This window comes from Oncorhynchus nerka, linkage group LG22 (genome assembly GCF_034236695.1).
Source record: "Oncorhynchus nerka isolate Pitt River linkage group LG22, Oner_Uvic_2.0, whole genome shotgun sequence".
NCBI classification, from domain to species: Eukaryota; Metazoa; Chordata; class Actinopteri; order Salmoniformes; family Salmonidae; genus Oncorhynchus; species Oncorhynchus nerka.
This window is the reverse complement of record NC_088417.1, coordinates 15,778,564-15,797,277: the sequence shown is the minus strand read 5'-3', so window position 1 is coordinate 15,797,277 and position 18,714 is coordinate 15,778,564. Positions and strand designations below refer to the sequence as shown.

Genomic DNA, 18,714 nt, shown 5'->3' with positions numbered 1-18,714 from the left:
CATCAACCATGTGTAGTTAACTTGTGATTTATGTGAAGATTGTTTTTTATAAGTTTAGTGCTAGCTAGCAACTTACCTTGACTTACCTTGGCTCATTGCAGCCACAAGTATCTTTTGACGCTGCACTTGCGTAACAGGTCAGCCTGCCACGCAGTTTTCTCATGGATTGCAATGTAATCTGTGTCCAAAAAGGCAGAATACAGATTGTTATGACAACTTTAAGTCGGCCCTGATTTAATTGGTCGACCTCTACTCCACATCCTTAACCTTCTTTAAACAATGCATTGCTTCCTTTCTCTCCATCCTTTCTGTCGGCTCTCTTCCCTCCTTCATCCGGTCTTTCCCTCGCTCCCCCTTGAAACCGGCCAGCGTAATGCAGACAGATATAATACTGTTCTCTCCTCGTATCTGGGCCAGGGTAATGGAGACAGATATAGTACTGTTCTCTCCTCTACTCTCCTCGTATCTGGGCCATTTTAATGGAGACGGATATAATACTGTTCTCTCCTCTACTCGTATCTGGGCCAGGGTAATGGAGAAAAATATAGTACTGTTCTCTCCTCTACTCTCCTCGTATCAGGGCCATTTTAATGGAGACGGATATAGTACTGTTCTCTCCTCTACTCGTATCTGGGCCAGGGTAATGGAGACAGATATAATACTGTTCTCTCCTCGTATCTGGGCCAGGTTAATGGAGACTGTTATAATACTGTTCTCCCCTCTACTCGTATCTGAGCCAGGGTAATGGAGACAGATATAATACTGTTCTCTCCTCTACTCTCCTCATATCAGGGCCATTTTAATGGAGACGGATATAGTACTGTTCTCTCCTCTACTCGTATCTGGGCCAGGGTAATGGAGACAGATATAATACTGTTCTCTCCTCGTATCTGGGCCAGGTTAATGGAGACTGTTATAATACTGTTCTCTCCTCTACTCGTATCTGGGCCAGGGTAATGGAGACAGATATAATACTGTTCTCTCCTCGTATCTGGGCCAGGGTAATGGAGACTGATATAATACTGTTCTCTCCTCGTATCTGGGCCAGGTTAATGGAGACTGTTATAATACTGTTCTCCCCTCTACTCGTATCTGAGCCAGGGTAATGGAGACAGATATAATACTGTTCTCTCCTCGTATCTGGGCCAGGGTAATGGAGACAGATATAATACTGTTCTCTCCTTGTATCTGGGCCAGGTTAATGGAGACTGTTATAATACTGTTCTCTCCTCTACTTGTATCTGGGCCAGGGTAATAGAGACAGATATAATACTGTTCTCTCCTCGTATCTGGGCCAGGGTAATGGAGACGGATATAATACTGTTCTCTCCTCGTATCTGGGCCAGGGTAATGGAGACGGTTATAATACTGTTCTCTCCTCGTATCTGGGCCAGGGTAATGGAGACGGATATAATACTGTTCTCTCCTCGTATCTGGGCCAGGGTAATGGAGACAGATATAATACTGTTCTCTCCTCGTATCTGGGCCAGGTTAATGGAGACGGTTATAATACTGTTCTCCCCTCTCCTCGTATCTGGGCCAGGGTAATGGAGACTGATATAATACTGTTCTCTCCTCGTATCTGGGCCAGGTTATTGGAGACTGTTATAATACTGGGCTCCCCTCTAGGGTAGCCAGGGTAATGGAGACAGATATAATACTGTTCTCTCCTCTACTCTCCTCGTATCAGGGCCATTTTAATGGAGACGGATATAGTACTGTTCTCTCCTCTACTCGTATCTGGGCCAGGGTAATGGAGACAGATATAATACTGTTCTCTCCTCGTATCTGGGCCAGGGTAATGGAGACAGATATAATACTGTTCTCTCCTCGTATCTGGGCCAGGGTAATGGAGACAGATATAATACTGTTCTCTCCTTGTATCTGGGCCAGGTTAATGGAGACTGTTATAATACTGTTCTCTCCTCTACTTGTATCTGGGCCAGGGTAATAGAGACAGATATAATACTGTTCTCTCCTCGTATCTGGGCCAGGGTAATGGAGACGGATATAATACTGTTCTCTCCTCGTATCTGGGCCAGGGTAATGGAGACGGTTATAATACTGTTCTCTCCTCGTATCTGGGCCAGGGTAATGGAGACAGATATAATACTGTTCTCTCCTCGTATCTGGGCCAGGGTAATGGAGACAGATATAATACTGTTCTCTCCTTGTATCTGGGCCAGGTTAATGGAGACAGTTATAATACTGTTCTCTCCTCGTATCTGGGCCAGGGTAATGGAGTCAGATATAATACTGTTCTCTCCTCTACTCGTATCTGGGCCAGGGTAATGGAGACAGATATAATACTGTTCTCTCGCCGTCTGAGAACAGAAATACAGACACAATAGTGTGTTTTTACTGTAATTGCTCTGTTTTTCAACAATTGGTTGAACAATATAGCAATGTGCCCACGTATGGTTAGGGGACACCCATCTTGTGTAGCTGTCCCGGCTGCAACAAAATGATGTGAGTGTAGAGCCTGACGTCTCCCTGCAACCTTCCACGCATCAGATATCAAGCCCACTTGTCCAATAGAGCGAGACGCACAGATGGGCTTTACTGAGAATCAAGCCCTTCCATTACTGTTCCTTCTCACCTCTAGGCGATACTGATGTCAACGAGGAGTGAGTGTGCGCACGTCTGTGTGTGAAATAGTGTCACATAAATAGGCCCTGGTCTCGTATCTCCCGAATGTCTCTTCTGTTCTACCTGTACCCCCCCACCTCCCTCCCCGCTATTCCTTCTGTTCTACCTGTACCCCCCCACCTCCCTCCCCCGCTATTCCTTCTGTTCTACCTGTACCCCCACCTCCCTCTCCGCTAATTCCTTCTGTTCTACCTGTACCCCCCACCTCCCTCCCGCTATTCCTTCTGTTCTACCTGTACCCCCCACCTCCCTCCCCGCTATTCCTTCTGTTCTACCTGTACCCCCACCTCCCTCTCCGCTATTCCTTCTGTTCTACCTGTACCCCCCACCTCCCTCCCCCCGCTATTCCTTCTGTTCTACCTGTACCCACCTCCCTCCCTGCTGCTCCTTCTGTTCTACCTGTACCCCCCACCTCCCTCCCCGCTATTCCTTCTGTTCTACCTGTACCCCCCTCCTCCCTCCCCGCTATTCCTTCTGTTCTAGCTGTACCCACCTCCCTCCCCGCAATTCCTTCTGTTCTACCTGTACCTCCCTCCCTCCCCGCTGCTCCTTCTGTTCTACCTGTACCTCCCTCCCTCCCCGCTGCTCCTTCTGTTCTACCTGTACCTCCCTCCCTCCCTCCCCCCCCGCTGCTCCTTCTGTTCTACCTGTACCTCCCTCCCTCCCTCCCCGCTGCTCCTTCTGTTCTACCTGTACCCCCCCCCACCTCCCTCCCTCCCTGCTGCTCCTTCTGTTCTACCTGTACCCACCTCCCTCCCTACCCGCTGCTCCTTCTGTTCTACCTGTACCTACCTCCCTCCCCGCTGCTCCTTCTGTTCTACCTGTACCCACCTCCCTCCCCGCTGCTCCTTCTGTTCTACCTGTACCCACCTCCCTCCCCGCTGCTCCTTCTGTTCTACCTGTACCCACCTCCCTCCCCGCTGCTCCTTCTGTTCTACCTGTACCCACCTCCCTCCCCGCTGCTCCTTCTGTTCTACCTGTACCCACCTCCCTCCCCGCTGCTCCTTCTGTTCTACCTGTACCCACCTCCCTCCCTACCCGCTGCTCCTTCTGTTCTACCTGTACCCACCTCCCTCCCCGCTGCTCCTTCTGTTCTACCTGTACCCACCTCCCTCCCTCCCTGCTGCTCCTTCTGTTCTACCTGTACCCACCTCCCTCCCCGCTGCTCCTTCTGTTCTACCTGTACCCACCTCCCTCCCCGCTGCTCCTTCTGTTCTACCTGTACCCACCTCCCTCCCCGCTGCTCCTTCTGTTCTACCTGTACCCACCTCCCTCCCTCCCTTCTGCTCCTTCTGTTCTACCTGTACCCCCACCTCCCTCCCTCCCCGCTGCTCCTTCTGTTCTACCTGTACCCACCTCCCTCCCTCCCCGCTGCTCCTTCTGTTCTACCTGTACCCACCTCCCTCCCCGCTGCTCCTTCTGTTCTACCTGTACCCACCTCCCTCCCCGCTGCTCCTTCTGTTCTACCTGTACCCACCTCCCTCCCCGCTGCTCCTTCTGTTCTACCTGTACCCACCTCCCTCCCCGCTGCTCCTTCTGTTCTACCTGTACCCACCTCCCTCCCCCTGCTCCTTCTGTTCTACCTGTACCCACCTCCCTCCCCCTGCTCCTTCTGTTCTACCTGTACCCACCTCCCTCCCCCCCTGCTCCTTCTGTTCTACCTGTACCCACCTCCCTCCCCCTGCTCCTTCTGTTCTACCTGTACCCACCTCCCTCCCTCCCCGCTGCTCCTTCTGTTCTACCTGTACCCACCTCCCTCCCCGCTGCTCCTTCTGTTCTACCTGTACCCACCTCCCCCCTGCTCCTTCTGTTCTACCTGTACCCACCTCCCTCCCCCTGCTCCTTCTGTTCTACCTGTACCCACCTCCCTCCCCCTGCTCCTTCTGTTCTACCTGTACCCACCTCCCTCCCCCTGCTCCTTCTGTTCTACCTGTACCCACCTCCCTCCCCCTGCTCCTTCTGTTCTACCTGTACCCACCTCCCTCCCTCCCCGCTGCTCCTTCTGTTCTACCTGTACCCACCTCCCTCCCCGCTGCTCCTTCTGTTCTACCTGTACCCACCTCCCCCCCCTGCTCCTTCTGTTCTACCTGTACCCACCTCCCTCCCCCTGCTCCTTCTGTTCTACCTGTACCCACCTCCCTCCCTCCCCGCTGCTCCTTCTGTTCTACCTGTACCCACCTCCCTCCCTCCCCGCTGCTCCTTCTGTTCTACCTGTACCCACCTCCCTCCCCGCTGCTCCTTCTGTTCTACCTGTACCCACCTCCCTCCCGCTGCTCCTTCTGTTCTACCTGTACCCACCTCCCTCCCCGCTGCTCCTTCTGTTCTACCTGTACCCACCTCCCTCCCCGCTGCTCCTTCTGTTCTACCTGTACCCACCTCCCTCCCCCTGCTCCTTCTGTTCTACCTGTACCCACCTCCCTCCCCGCTGCTCCTTCTGTTCTACCTGTACCCACCTCCCTCCCGCTGCTCCTTCTGTTCTACCTGTACCCACCTCCCTCCCCGCTGCTCCTTCTGTTCTACCTGTACCCACCTCCCTCCCTCCCCGCTGCTCCTTCTGTTCTACCTGTACCCACCTCCCTCCCTCCCCGCTGCTCCTTCTGTTCTACCTGTACCCACCTCCCTCCCTACCCCGCTGCTCCTTCTGTTCTACCTGTACCCACCTCCCTCCCCGCTGCTCCTTCTGTTCTACCTGTACCCACCTCCCTCCCCGCTGCTCCTTCTGTTCTACCTGTACCCCCACCTCCCTCCCCGCTGCTCCTTCTGTTCTACCTGTACCCACCTCCCTCCCCGCTGCTCCTTCTGTTCTACCTGTACCCACCTCCCTCCCTCCCCCGCTGCTCCTTCTGTTCTACCTGTACCCACCTCCCTCCCTCCCCGCTGCTCCTTCTGTTCTACCTGTACCCCCCACCTCCCTCCCTCCCTGCTGCTCCTTCTGTTCTACCTGTACCCACCTCCCACCTCCACGCTGCTCCTTCTGTTCTACCTGTACCCACCTCCCTCCCCGCTGCTCCTTCTGTTCTACCTGTACCCACCTCCCTCCCCGCTGCTCCTTCTGTTCTACCTGTACCCACCTCCCTCCCCGCTGCTCCTTCTGTTCTACCTGTACCCACCTCCCTCCCCGCTGCTCCTTCTGTTCTACCTGTACCCCCCACCTCCCTCCCCGCTGCTCCTTCTGTTCTACCTGTACCCACCTCCCTCCCCGCTGCTCCTTCTGTTCTACCTGTACCCACCTCCCTCCCTCCCCGCTGCTCCTTCTGTTCTACCTGTACCCACCTCCCTCCCTCCCCGCTGCTCCTTCTGTTCTACCTGTACCCCCCACCTCCCTCCCTCCCTGCTGCTCCTTCTGTTCTACCTGTACCCACCTCCCACCTCCACGCTGCTCCTTCTGTTCTACCTGTACCCACCTCCCTCCCCGCTGCTCCTTCTGTTCTACCTGTACCCACCTCCCTCCCCGCTGCTCCTTCTGTTCTACCTGTACCACCCACCTCCCTCCCTCCCCGCTGCTCCTTATGTTCTACCTGTACCCACCTCCCTCCCTCCCCGCTGCTCCTTATGTTCTACCTGTACCCACCTCCCTCCCTCCCCGCTGCTCCTTCTGTTCTACCTGTACCCACCTCCCTCCCTCCCGCTGCTCCTTCTGTTCTACCTGTACCCACCTCCCTCCCTCCCGCTGCTCCTTCTGTTCTACCTGTACCCACCTCCCTCCCTCCCGCTGCTCCTTCTGTTCTACCTGTACCCACCTCCCTCCCCCCTGCTCCTTCTGTTCTACCTGTACCCACCTCCCTCACGCTGCTCCTTCTGTTCTACCTGTACCCACCTCCACGCTGCTCCTATCTTATTTTTTTTAGTACTATCCTCAGTACCAGTGTGTATGTGCTAGGTCAAATCCAACACCTATGCAATGTGAATAATCACTCAACAAGGCCTTTCTCTCTGTCTCTCTCTAGGAATGTTAACCATCACAGACTTCATCAACATCCTCCACAGATACTACAAGTCTCCCATGGTACGTGACCTCTCATCAAACAGATACAAATGAGTCCTGGGTTGTGTTCATTAGGGCTTGCATTAGAACAAAAATATTTAGCCATGGTAAACTAAAATGAGTCTCCAATTGAAGAAGTCCAAGTTGTTCCTCCCCTGATTCAGTCCATAATATTGAACAAGACCCTAGTTTGAAATGGTTTGGCTGTATGGCTTCAGCGTCCTATTGTCACCAAGGCCAGTGATGTGGACTGACTAAACTGCAGCGATATATAGTGGGGGGCTTATCCAGCCTCCATCTCAGGCACCGTATGTGCTGTGTCATGGGGCACCGTATGTGCTGTGTCATGGGGCACCGTATGTGCTGTGTCATGGGGCACCGTATGTGCTGTGTCATGGGGCACCGTATGTGCTGTGTCATGGGGCACCGTATGTGCTGTGTCATGGGGCTTTAACTTCTTTTGGCTCAACATTCAGTGACATGGCAGAGCGCTAAATAAATATTACAAATATTTAACTTTCATACATTCACAAGTACAACACATGAAATTTAAGCTTAACTTCTCAGATTTCAGATTTCAAAAAAGGCTTTATGGCAAAAGCAAACCATGCAGTTATCTTAGGACAGTACCAACACATGAAAATCAGATTTCCTCCCGCCAGGCGCAACACAAAAGTCAGAAATAACGATTTAATTCATGCCTTACTTTTGAAGAACTTCTTCTGTTGGCACTCCAATATGTCCCATAAACATCACAAAGGGTCCTTTTTTGTTCGATTAATTCCGGCGTTATCTCCAAAATGTCCATTTATTTGGCGCGATTGTTTCAGAAAAACACCGGTTCCAACTCGCCCAGCATGACTACAAAATATCTAATACGTTACCTGTAAACGCTGTCCAAACATTTGAAACAACTTTCCTAATACAACTAGGTATTTTTTAACATAAATAATTGATACAATTTAAGACGGGATAAACTGTGTTCAATACGCGAAATAAACAACGTGAAGCGTGTGACCTGGAGCGCACATCAAAACATTAGTGCACTAGGAGGGACCCTCGTTCTAAACTGCCGTACTTCTTAGTTTCTCTAAAGAGAAACATCAACCAATTTCTAAAGACTGTTGACATCTAGTGGAAGCAATAGGAACTGCAAGCAAGTGCCTTATAAATCTAGATACACATTGAAAACCCTGTCACCTAATAAAAAATAAAACAAATCTGGATGGTTTGTCCTCGAGGTTTCGCCTGCCAAATAGGTTCTGTTATACTCGCATACCACGGGTATGACAATACATTTATTTGTACTGCTCTAATTACATTGGTAACCAGTTTATAATAGCAGTAAGGCACCTCGGGATTGTGGTAATGTACCACACCCCCTCGGGCCTTATTGCTTAAGTATAATACACACTGATTTATAGTCAAGTATAACACGCACTCACTACAGCAAGATGTGCCAGCCATTAGACTACAGTAGTCTGTAGAGTATAATATAATAGCCTGCTCTGCTGTTGTGTGATGAGAGCCACGTCCGTGTAGGCTGTTTTCTAGGAGTCCTCCCTAACACAGCAGGTTATACAAAACATTTGAAAATAAAAACCTCAATCATAATCTCATTTGACTCAGTGGAAGTGTTGTCAGTGGTGAGTTACGGTGTCCCATTGTTACCCGAGTAGTCACCTGTATGCTACACCCATCATAGAGAGCCAAGCTAGTGAGGCTAGTCCTCTTGGGATTTCCACTGGCCCAAATACACACAGGTATTTATTAGGTCAGGAGACAGTGACATAGTTTGTTGTTATCCTAATGCCTGTTAGAGTTAATCCATCGTCTAGAGAACCACCAGTGCAGTGAAAGCGTTCACTAATCCTTCCATATCAGACTCCTGTATAGTCATGCAGAACTGGAGTCGGTGCCTCTAATCTCGGGAGTTAACTCCGAGATATGGTGGCCAAGTTCTGGTCACTTTCCCCAAATTCACAGGTTTTTCAGAGATCCCGGTTGGAAGATTCAATATGCTGCAAATCTGGAATCATTCAGCTGGGATTTCTGGAAAACTTCGACATTTACAGAACGATACTTGTATTTTGCAACCTTAGTTGCTCTTCCTTTAGTTTGGACTGACTATGATGAGTGGGCTAGCCAAAAAACCATGCATTTTTATCTAACACTCACTCACTCACTCCTGGATCAGTCATTTAATGATTGATGTAGCTTCTGTTTACAGGAAACTGGAAAAGGCCTCATGTTTGCTATTGTATTATCGGGGGGTCCTTTCTGGGGCATACATCTACATTATCATTTTTTTAGCAGCGGTGGTGCTTATTACTGTGTATAGGGGAAACACTGCAACCACTCTACAGGGAAAAAAGGTCCTTCAACACACATGACCTAGGAAATGGCCTGTCCCCAGTCCTTCAACACACATGACCTAGGAAATGGCCTGTCCCCAGTCCTTCAACACACATGACCTAGGAAATGGCCTGTCCCCAGTCCTTCAACACACATGACCTAGGAAATGGCCTGTCCCCAGTCCTTCAACACACATGACCTAGGAAATGGCCTTTCCCCAGTCCTTCAACACACATGACCTAGGAAATGGCACGTCCCCAGTCCTTCAACACACATGACCTAGGAAATGGCACGTCCCCAGTCCTTCAACACGCATGACCTAGGAAATGGCACGTCCCCAGCTGTTCATGATAATGAGCTCAATGTAGCCGTGGGTGCTGTAGAAATTGCCTTTGTTTTTGTAATGAATTCGAGGACCTACTACTCTGTCCTTTCCTCGTGCTGTGGTTATTTATTAGCAGCGGTCCTCATAACTGTCTTATGTCTGAGAGGGCTGACGTGGACCTGATTGAGACCCTCTAGGGAACCGGTTAGGTTTTTCATGATGCCAGCACTTACATGTAGTTTGTTTTTCTTCTCCAGAGAAAATTGCTGTAATTTTATATATTTTTCTGTTTCATTAAGTTGCTATTTCTATCAATCTTCTTTTTACAAAATAAAACGTTGCAAATGTAATGTCTGCCACGTTCAAATCATGGAATGAATGTTAAATATCACTAATTGTTGAATGTTCTCTCTATTTTAGGTACAAATATATGAGCTGGAGGAGCATAAAATTGAAACGTGGAGAGGTATGGGGACTTTCCAGCTATTTTACAGCAACTTTCCCATTTCAAAAACAACATTTTTATCAGTTCAACAAATAATAAAGCAATTTATTTTGTAGTTTGATGATGTTGTTTTTTTGAAGAGCTCTACCTACAAGAAACCTTTAAGCCGTTAGTGAACATATCACCTGATGCAAGGTAAGCCTGTTATACATGACACCTGCATTTCCTATTTGTCTTTATTTTATGTCGTTTAAATAACAGTTATGATGGAGGGAAATGAAACTGCAGACCATGAATAGGATAATGATCCATTCATGATTGACTTAGTGTGCGACCCACTCAGAGCTCTTTGCTCATTACGTAGAGGAGCTTCCTTTGGGTTTAATCTGTTTATACGAACAATCTATAATCATCTCATAGTTGATTGAGAATTAAAATGTTAAATCTAATAATTTTCCCTACTTCCCACCCCACATATAAATATAATTATATGGTCATAAACACAGTAAATAAGTCTCACTCCACTTGAATTTATAGGTAGAGTAATTTACTGTCAATACTCTCCCATGTGGAGTTTTATATTTGTTGTCCATTCCCTACATTTCCCCTGGGAAGGTCTGGTACTTTCCCCTTGTATTTCTGCACCCTTTTCCATGTTCTTTTGATTGGGAGCATAGTTTATTTTCCTCATTCTGAATAATTCAAGGTCCATTTTGTGAAAAGACGTATTGGCCAGACTCTTTCATTTAAAAAAAACTTTGCTTAAAATACTACTCAACTTCTCCATCATCCCAGGTTAATCAACTCAAGTCTCTGGTTTGGTTATGGGCATTTTCTGGCTCCTTTTGGTAGAACACCAGCGTCATTTAATTGCTTAGTGACTGATTCAGCTGTCTTCATGGCCAGGTCTTACTGACTGATTCAGCTGTCCATTGCCAGGTTTTCTGATTATGTACTCTAGTGTATTTGTTTTAAGGGAGAGATAAACAGACTGACTGTTGGGCCATCCCGGATAGTCCCTTGTTTCTGATGACTTCCTGTATGGTTTCTGGTTTAACACGCATGGATGCTTTGTGTGTGCACATCTGGTCAATTTGCTTCAGCTCTTTACTAAATCAAGAATATGCTCACTTTATTGGTCAATTGCCAGCCAAAATGTGACCTTTGCTTTGAACCCAACCCCTCTGAAAGACACATAGTACCTTGCAAAAGTTTTCATTCCCCTTGGTGTTTTTCCTATTTTGTTGCATTACAACCTGTCATTTTAAATGTATTTTTAATTTGGATTTCTTGTATTGGACATGCACAAAATAGTCCAAATTGGTAAAATGCTAACAAATAAAAAACAGAAAAGTGGTGCGTGCATGTGTATTCACCCCCTTTGCTATGAAGCCCCTAAATAAGATCTGCTGCAAAATGACATCTTTGATTCCATGGAGATTGGCCGTCAAACATCGGTTTTAGAGTTGTTACTCTCTCATGGCTATCTGCCAGGGTTGTTCGGAGAAATAATGTGCTAAGTTAGCTATGAGGCTTTCTGAAAACTCACCATAGTTTAGTTATGGTCAGACCTTCAGGATATACACTCAGTGTACCAAACATTAGGAACATCTTCCTAATATTGAGTTGCGCCCCCTTTGGCATTCCGAACAGCCTCAATTCTTCGGGGCATGAACTACAACGTGTCAAGTGTTCCACAGGGATGCTCGCCCATGTTGACTCATACTTCCCACAGTTGTCAAGTTGGCTGGATGTCCTTTGGGTGGTGGACCATTCTTTGATACACACGGGAAAATGTTGAGCGTGAAAAACCCTGCAGCGTTGCAGTTCTTGACACACTCAAACCATGTGCCTGGCACCTACTACTATACCCCGTTCAAAGGAACTTAAATATTTTCTTTCCCATTCACCTTCTGAATGGCACACACACAATCTGTCAAGGATGAAAAATAATTTTAACCTTTCTCCTCCCCTTCATCTACACTGATTTAACAGGTGACATCAATAAGGGATCATAGCTTTCACCTTGAGTCAACTGACCAGTCTGTCATGGAATGAGCTGTTCTTAATGTTTTGTATACTCTGTGTGCTTTTTCTCAACTATTCACTATCACTTTAATTCAATAGAAGAGCTCTCTTGCAGCACACTCACTGTTATTGTTCTATGCTCTTAACATCAGATTGACTAAGTAGGATGAATGATGGCACTTAAAGGTAACTTGGACTTTGAACCTGTTCTTTTGTAGAAGACTCCACCATAGCATGTGCTGTTTTAAAGATGTAGACTATTGATTGATGAAGAGTCAATGTATCAACACCCTCTGTCTCTAACTTTATTGGCAACAACAAGTTGTCTGTTATTTTAACTTGATCTTCTATCTTACCCCCCCCCGCCCCCCCCCCCGTCTCTCAGTATATTTGACGCAGTATACTCACTCATCAAGAACAAGATCCACCGGCTGCCCGTCATCGACCCAGTCAGCGGAAACGCACTTTATATCCTCACACACAAGAGAATCCTCAAGTTCCTCCAGCTCTTTGTAAGTAGGCCTAGCACTGGATTGATGAAGCATGGGCTCTCTTATGTAAGCAAACAGTAGATTGATGAAGCATGGGCTCTCTTATGTAAGCAAACAGTGGATTGATGAAGCATGGGCTCTCTTATATAAGCAAACAGTGGATTGATGAAGCATGGGCTCTCTTATATAAGAAAACAGTGGATTGATGAAGCATGGGCTCTCTTATGTAAGCAAACAGTGGATTGATGAAGCATGGGCTCTCTTATGTAAGCAAACAGTGGATTGATGAAGCATGGGCTCTCTTATGTAAGCAAACAGTGGATTGGAATGTAAGAGCATGCTGCCCCCTGTTGGATCTCCATGGAATTAAAGATGACATTTTAGTCATTTAGCATACATTCTTATCCGGAGAGACTTACATGATCAATTAGGGTTGAGTGCCTTGCTCAAGGGCACATCGACAGATGTTACACCTAGACTGCTCTGGGATTCAAAACAGTGACCTTTCGATTGATGGCCCAATGCTCGCAACCGCTAGGCTACCTGCCGCCCCATCTGACGAAAGGGAAACAGAAAAGCAGGGTGATGAAAGGATGGCAACAGAGCCTAGAGAGCTGTCCTGATTCAGTAGAGGATTAGTTTAATCTATCTGATCGTCTGGGATGACGACCTCACCAGTCTAGAGGAGAGAATATGGTGACTATACATTGTAGTTCACCCGTTTCAAATCCATTCATTCAGGAGATGAATTTGGGAGTTGGAGTCCAATGAGGATTCCTTGAATTCCTGTGAACTATATTCCATTGTTAGATTTCCTGAATTGACCATGTTAACAGGTAGGTACTGTCGCATTCTGCCGGCTAGAGAAGCAGTATTGTCTAAATATAAGGTGTCTTACGTGTTGAAGTGAGAGTGAAATGTAAACCACCTCTCCATAATGAAATGGACAGCAGGAAAGAAGTTTGGAAACATGAACCCACTTGACCAAAGGACATCCGTCTGTCCTGGGCTAGACGAAATGATAGACCATAGGTGACTGCACACACGGACAGAGAATATGAGACAGATTGGAAAAAAGACACTTTCATTAGTTATATGAGAAGGACAGACAGACCGACATGGACAATATCAAATGGGACATGTACACTGCTAGAAAGTCAGCTGACACTACATTGGACGGTCAAATGGAGATGAAACCAGTTTAGTTGATACTCAAATGTCCTCATTAGGGCTCGCAACAAACTTTTGCAACATTTCTAAACAGAAAACAAAATTGAGTGTTTCTCATTGGCTATGTCCAGGTACTTCTACCTGGTTTCAGTCTGTTTTCTAACGCCCCCCCAATCTCTCTTCTGAATATATGTCTGTTTTATTTCTTTACTTACCTACACACACACACACCTTTTTTTCACACTTGGTTTGAGCCTGTAAGTAAACGTCACTGTAAGGTTTACACCTGTTGTATTTGTCGCACGTGACAAATAAACTTTGATTTGATATCCCAGGTGTGTGAGATGCCAAAGCCTGCCTTTATGAAGCAGACCCTGGAGGAGCTGACCATCGGCACCTACCACAACATCGCCTTCATCCACCCCGACACACCCATCATCAAGGCCCTGAACATCTTCGTGGTCCGGAGGGTGTCCGCCCTGCCAGTGGTGGACGAGTCAGGTATGTGTGTGTGTGTGTCAGACTATATGTCTTTGCCAGTGGTGGACGAGTCAGGTGTGTGTGTGTGTCAGACTATATGTCTTTGCCAGTGGTGGACGAGTCAGGTGTGTGTGTGTGTCAGACTATATGTCTCTGCCAGTGGTGGACGAGTCAGGTATGTGTGTGTGTCAGACTGTATGTCTCTGCCAGTGGTGGATGAGTCAGGTATGTGTGTGTGTCAGACTGTATGTCTATGCCAGTGGTGGATGAGTCGGGTATGTGTGTGTCAGACTATATGTCTCTGCCAGTGGTGGATGAGTCAGGTATGTGTGTGTGTCAGACTATATGTCTCTGCCAGTGGTGGATGAGTCAGGTATGTGTGTGTGTCAGACTGTATGTCTATGCCAGTGGTGGACGAGTCAGGTGTGTGTGTGTCAGACTATATGTCTTTGCCAATGTATTATTTTTGTGAAGTTGGATTCTGAATTTCTTTGGTTTTGCTCTGTTCAGGGAAAGTCGTGGATATTTATTCCAAGTTTGATGTCATTGTAAGTAATCCCTTTAGTTAACACTTCATGGAGCACCCTTTTAGGAATATTACTAACTTGTTGTTAATGAATATTCCTCATAAGTGTACGGTGAAACATTCCAAGATGGACCAACTAGTTGTTAGTCTTTGCTGTGTGTAGAACCTTGCTGCTGAGAAGACCTACAACAACCTGGACATCACGGTGACCCAGGCTCTGAGGCATCGCTCGCAGTACTTTGAGGGCGTGATGAAGTGCAACCGGCTCGAGACACTGGAGACCATCGTGGACAGGATAGTCAAAGCAGAGGTGAGATTGAGACACACACCTGACCTGAACCCTCTCCTGTCAGTCTGACATGATGGCTAATAACATCTTTCTTTTTTTTTTCTCTCCCATTTCCATTAAATCCTCTTCTTCTTCCCCACTCCTCTTCCCTCTTTCTCCCCTCTCTCGTCTCCAGGTCCACAGGCTGGTGGTGGTGGGCGACAACGCCCACATCGTGGGCATCGTTTCCCTGTCGGACATCCTGCAGGCCCTGGTGCTCACCCCTGCAGGTATAAACGCCCAGCGTTCCTCCTAACCCCCCCCCCCCCCCCACTCCACCCTGTCCTGTTCTGTCTCCACCCCCCACTGTAGGCCACTGTAGACCGGTATGGCTTGGGCTAGTCTGGGTCAGCAAGCGTGTGTATTTAGTATCGTTTGTGGCTAAGGCTGTGTCTGTTTCTGTTGTATTCAAGTACATGTTCTAGCAAGAGTGACAATGTTCCTTCAGTGTGTGTGTGTGTGTGCCACGTCATGAAGGCTAATAATGATGAATGAGGAGCAGGCCCCTCTATTTATCCTGACACTACATGTGTTCATGCCCCACCCTCTCCTCTCTATCTCCTCCCTGATGGATTGCTTCTCTACTACTTCCCCTCAACTCTCCTCTTTCCTCTTTCCCTCCTCCCCATTCCCCGTTTCCTCCTCCCCATTCCCCGTTCCCTCCTCCCCATTCCCCGTTCCCTCCTCCCCATTCCCCGTTCCCTCCTCCCCATTCCCGTTCCCTCCTCCCCATTCCCCGTTCCTCCTCCCCATTCCCCGTTTCCTCCTCCCCATTCCCCGTTCCCTCCTCCCCATTCCCCGTTCCCTCCTCCCCATTCCCCGTTCCCTCTCTTTCTCTCCTCCATCCATCAGACAGGCTCTCTCATTTCTACATGTCAACAACTCCCCCCTGTGATAACCATCCAGCATTGGTTTAAATAGTAATTTTCTTTAAAATAATCAGCTTTGCTTGATTGAGCTTGCCTGGCGCTTGAGGAAGTGTGGTGAATGTTAACAGTCTTAAAACAGAAATGCAAAAACCTTACATTTCTGAGGATAAGACTTTTTTTTAAATATAAGAACTCACACAGAGATTGCACCAACAAACCACTAGGTGGCCTCTACTGAGCAGCAGCAATAATTGAATCACAAATATTTTTTCTTGATTAGAGACACGATGCGAGATCAGCCATTTATGGACAAATAGATTTCGCCTCATGCTTAATTTAGGTTATCTTATCTAATCAGGAAACCCAAGACTTAAGTTCGAATGGGTATGCAGCTAATTACACTTAATGAGAACAACAAAAATAGATTTCCACTTCTCTGAATGCAGCTGCATGAGCATGGACAAGAGCCTCTGAGACGCTTCCATACCAACCAAACTCTAATACTCTAATAAACTCTAATAAACTCTAAACTCTCTTCTCGCTCTTTCTCTCTCTAGGCATCGGCAGGAAGAGCAGCCAAGCACAATCAAAAGCAGAGGCACCACCAGAAACATTGGTAGAGGCAGAGGCACCACCAGAAACATTGGTAGAGGCACCACCAGAAACATTGGTAGAGGCACCACCAGAAACATTGGTAGAGGCACCACCAGAAACATTGGTAGAGGCACCACCAGAAACATTGGTAGAGGCAGAGGTAGCAGGGGCTGGAAACTGAAGCTGAGACCGAGAATGAGGTAGTGGGGGTTAAGTCTGAAGTTGAGACTGAGATGGAGAACGCTGAAGCCGTGGCAAAGACTGAGGCAGTGGTGAAGGTAGAGACTGAAGCTGGACCAAAAGATGCTGAGGGAAAGGCGGCGTATGTGCTGTGTGTGACTGATCTGCCGTGACACGGGACATTCCTGTGAGAGGAAGTTGACTCGGAAGACTGATGGAAGTTGAACCCCCAGACTGATGCATTGTCTGGGCTGAGAAAAGGGTTGGATCTGACTGGTGGGATGGGTGGTACAGTCAAAGTGACCCTCTGGGTAACCAGGGCCCTGATGGGTAATTTGCTGTGATAGGGGAGACGTGGTCACATGGGTGACTGACTCGGGCTGACCATCCTGGAATTATTTTACTAGAGGGTTTGGCGGTGGTGCCTCCTCTTCTCCCCCCTCAAGATTGTGCATCATCACTCCCCTCTACTTTTACCCCCTGGATGTTCCATAAATAACCCCTACCCCCTAGGCCCTCATTTACACTTGACATGAGTGGAAAGGTATTAGCAACATGGCTAGTATTCCAGCTAGCCTATCAGAAGCCCTCAAGGTGGTTTGAGTTATTATAAGCTTGTTTTTAGTTGCTGGTTATTTTCCATTTGAATCATAATCTTGTCTGCTCTCCTTCAGGGAAAGAGTATTGAGTTGTTTTTTTCTTTATTTGCACAAGGTTTTGTGAATGGAAACAAGGGATGTCGGTGGCTCTCTGAAAACTACACCCATTCCCCCTGCTACTTATGATGTCCCTGTGACAGTGGGCGGAGCTTGCTGTCCTGTCTTTAACGTCTTTGGTGCCTTTCGAGAGATTTTTTTTTAAAAGTATTTTTGAAAGAGAGCGAAAGAGGTGATGGTATGACGACTTTGTTGCTCAATGCAATTCAAGAAGCAGCAGCTGCCTATATACAATATATCCAATATGTATTTACATTTCTCCAGTTACTTAGAGGCATGCAAGATACATCTTGTACTCTGTATCGATCATACTGGAAATATAGAGAAACCTTTGCTACTGAGGAAACTTTAAGTGCCAGAGAAAGGACAGTTATATATTTTTTCTCTTTAGTCAATATTGTAAGATCATGCTCTTTTTGTAATATTTACTGATCATTTTCTTGTCATTCAAATTTTGAAGTTATATTGTTGATAGACTCAGATGAGTGGTTTATCTATTGAAAATGAACAGATGTGTCATGACATAATACATGTTTCTGTTATTTAAAGTTTTCTTTTGCTGTTTAAAAAAAAAGTAATAAAACATACTACTGAAATCTTTTTGTCTTGTGTGTATGATTGTGGTATTTAATTGAAGTATTATGACACCACCTAGTGGCACAATTGTGCAAATGACACATTGAACTCGGCTACACATTTAGCAATTTACAGGAGCAATTCGGTTTAAGTGCCTTGCTCAAGGGCACATCAACAGATTGTTTTACCTGTTCGGCTCAGGGATTTGAACCAGAAACCTTTTGGTTACTGGCCCAATACTCTTAACCGCTATGCTACCTGCCGCAAACCAAGAGAAGATCCAGATCATCAGAGCCCAGTTGCTATAAAAAGAATTCTGGATTCTGTAATCCTCTTTTGCAATCCAGGATCAGATCCATTTAGCTGTTTATATTTCATCTTTATTTTCAACAAAAAAATCTGGAATATTTTATCTAGATACCACAGTATCAAAATCAAAGAATGTGTATTTTCAGTGTTTTAAACAGGTCTACACCTTGTCAGTATGCTAGTACTGCTACACTGCGGGAAAAAGGCTTTGTAAGAATTTCCCTCTCGGATTCTAAAAATATCAACATGTAGGCTCAGAATTCCAGAACAGTCCCTTTACAAGTCAGAAAGTTGAATGAACTTAATTTCAAATGACTTTACCTGTTGTCTGCTGATTTTGGCCCAATGTTGGAGGTAATCTGAGACAAAATATCCACAGGAAAGCATTCTCGACCTGACCTTCAGTCGAGGGTCTGTTTATATATATTTTTCGCACGCAAAAAACACTTCCAAAATATTGCAAAGCCGAACCACAGACAGAATATTGTCCCATGTGATCAGCTGGCATATTCCACAAACCCTTCACGCTGATTGCGAGAACTCGCCTCAGTCGACTATGTTGGGTTAAATTTGGCTATTTCCATATTGTGCATCAAGTTCAATGCCTCGGGAGATTGAAAATACAAGCGACCGAACCATCAATGCTGCAAAAATGCAAAAAAAAGAGTGTATATATAATTTTTACTTT

The 18,714-nt window shown here is 46.8% G+C and overlaps 1 protein-coding gene across 4 annotated transcripts in view; it reads left to right on the top strand.

Moving 5' to 3' along the window:
• Positions 1-17,737, top strand: part of LOC115104898 (5'-AMP-activated protein kinase subunit gamma-1-like) — a 126,809-nt gene extending 109,072 nt beyond the window's left edge. For 3 of the 4 annotated variants that reach the window (XM_029626288.2, XM_029626296.2, XM_029626297.2), the window contains 9 exons: positions 6,597-6,655; positions 9,735-9,780; positions 9,900-9,954; positions 12,173-12,299; positions 13,784-13,949; positions 14,439-14,476; positions 14,618-14,764; positions 14,919-15,012; positions 16,209-17,737. In XM_029626288.2, the coding sequence (XP_029482148.2) occupies positions 6,597-6,655; positions 9,735-9,780; positions 9,900-9,954; positions 12,173-12,299; positions 13,784-13,949; positions 14,439-14,476; positions 14,618-14,764; positions 14,919-15,012; positions 16,209-16,426 (950 nt within the window). In that variant the 3' untranslated portion in view covers positions 16,427-17,737. The remainder of the gene's footprint in view (positions 1-6,596; positions 6,656-9,734; positions 9,781-9,899; positions 9,955-12,172; positions 12,300-13,783; positions 13,950-14,438; positions 14,477-14,617; positions 14,765-14,918; positions 15,013-16,208) is intronic. The other variant, XM_065006979.1, reaches the window with a different exon arrangement.
• Positions 17,738-18,714: the final 977 nt, after the last annotated feature.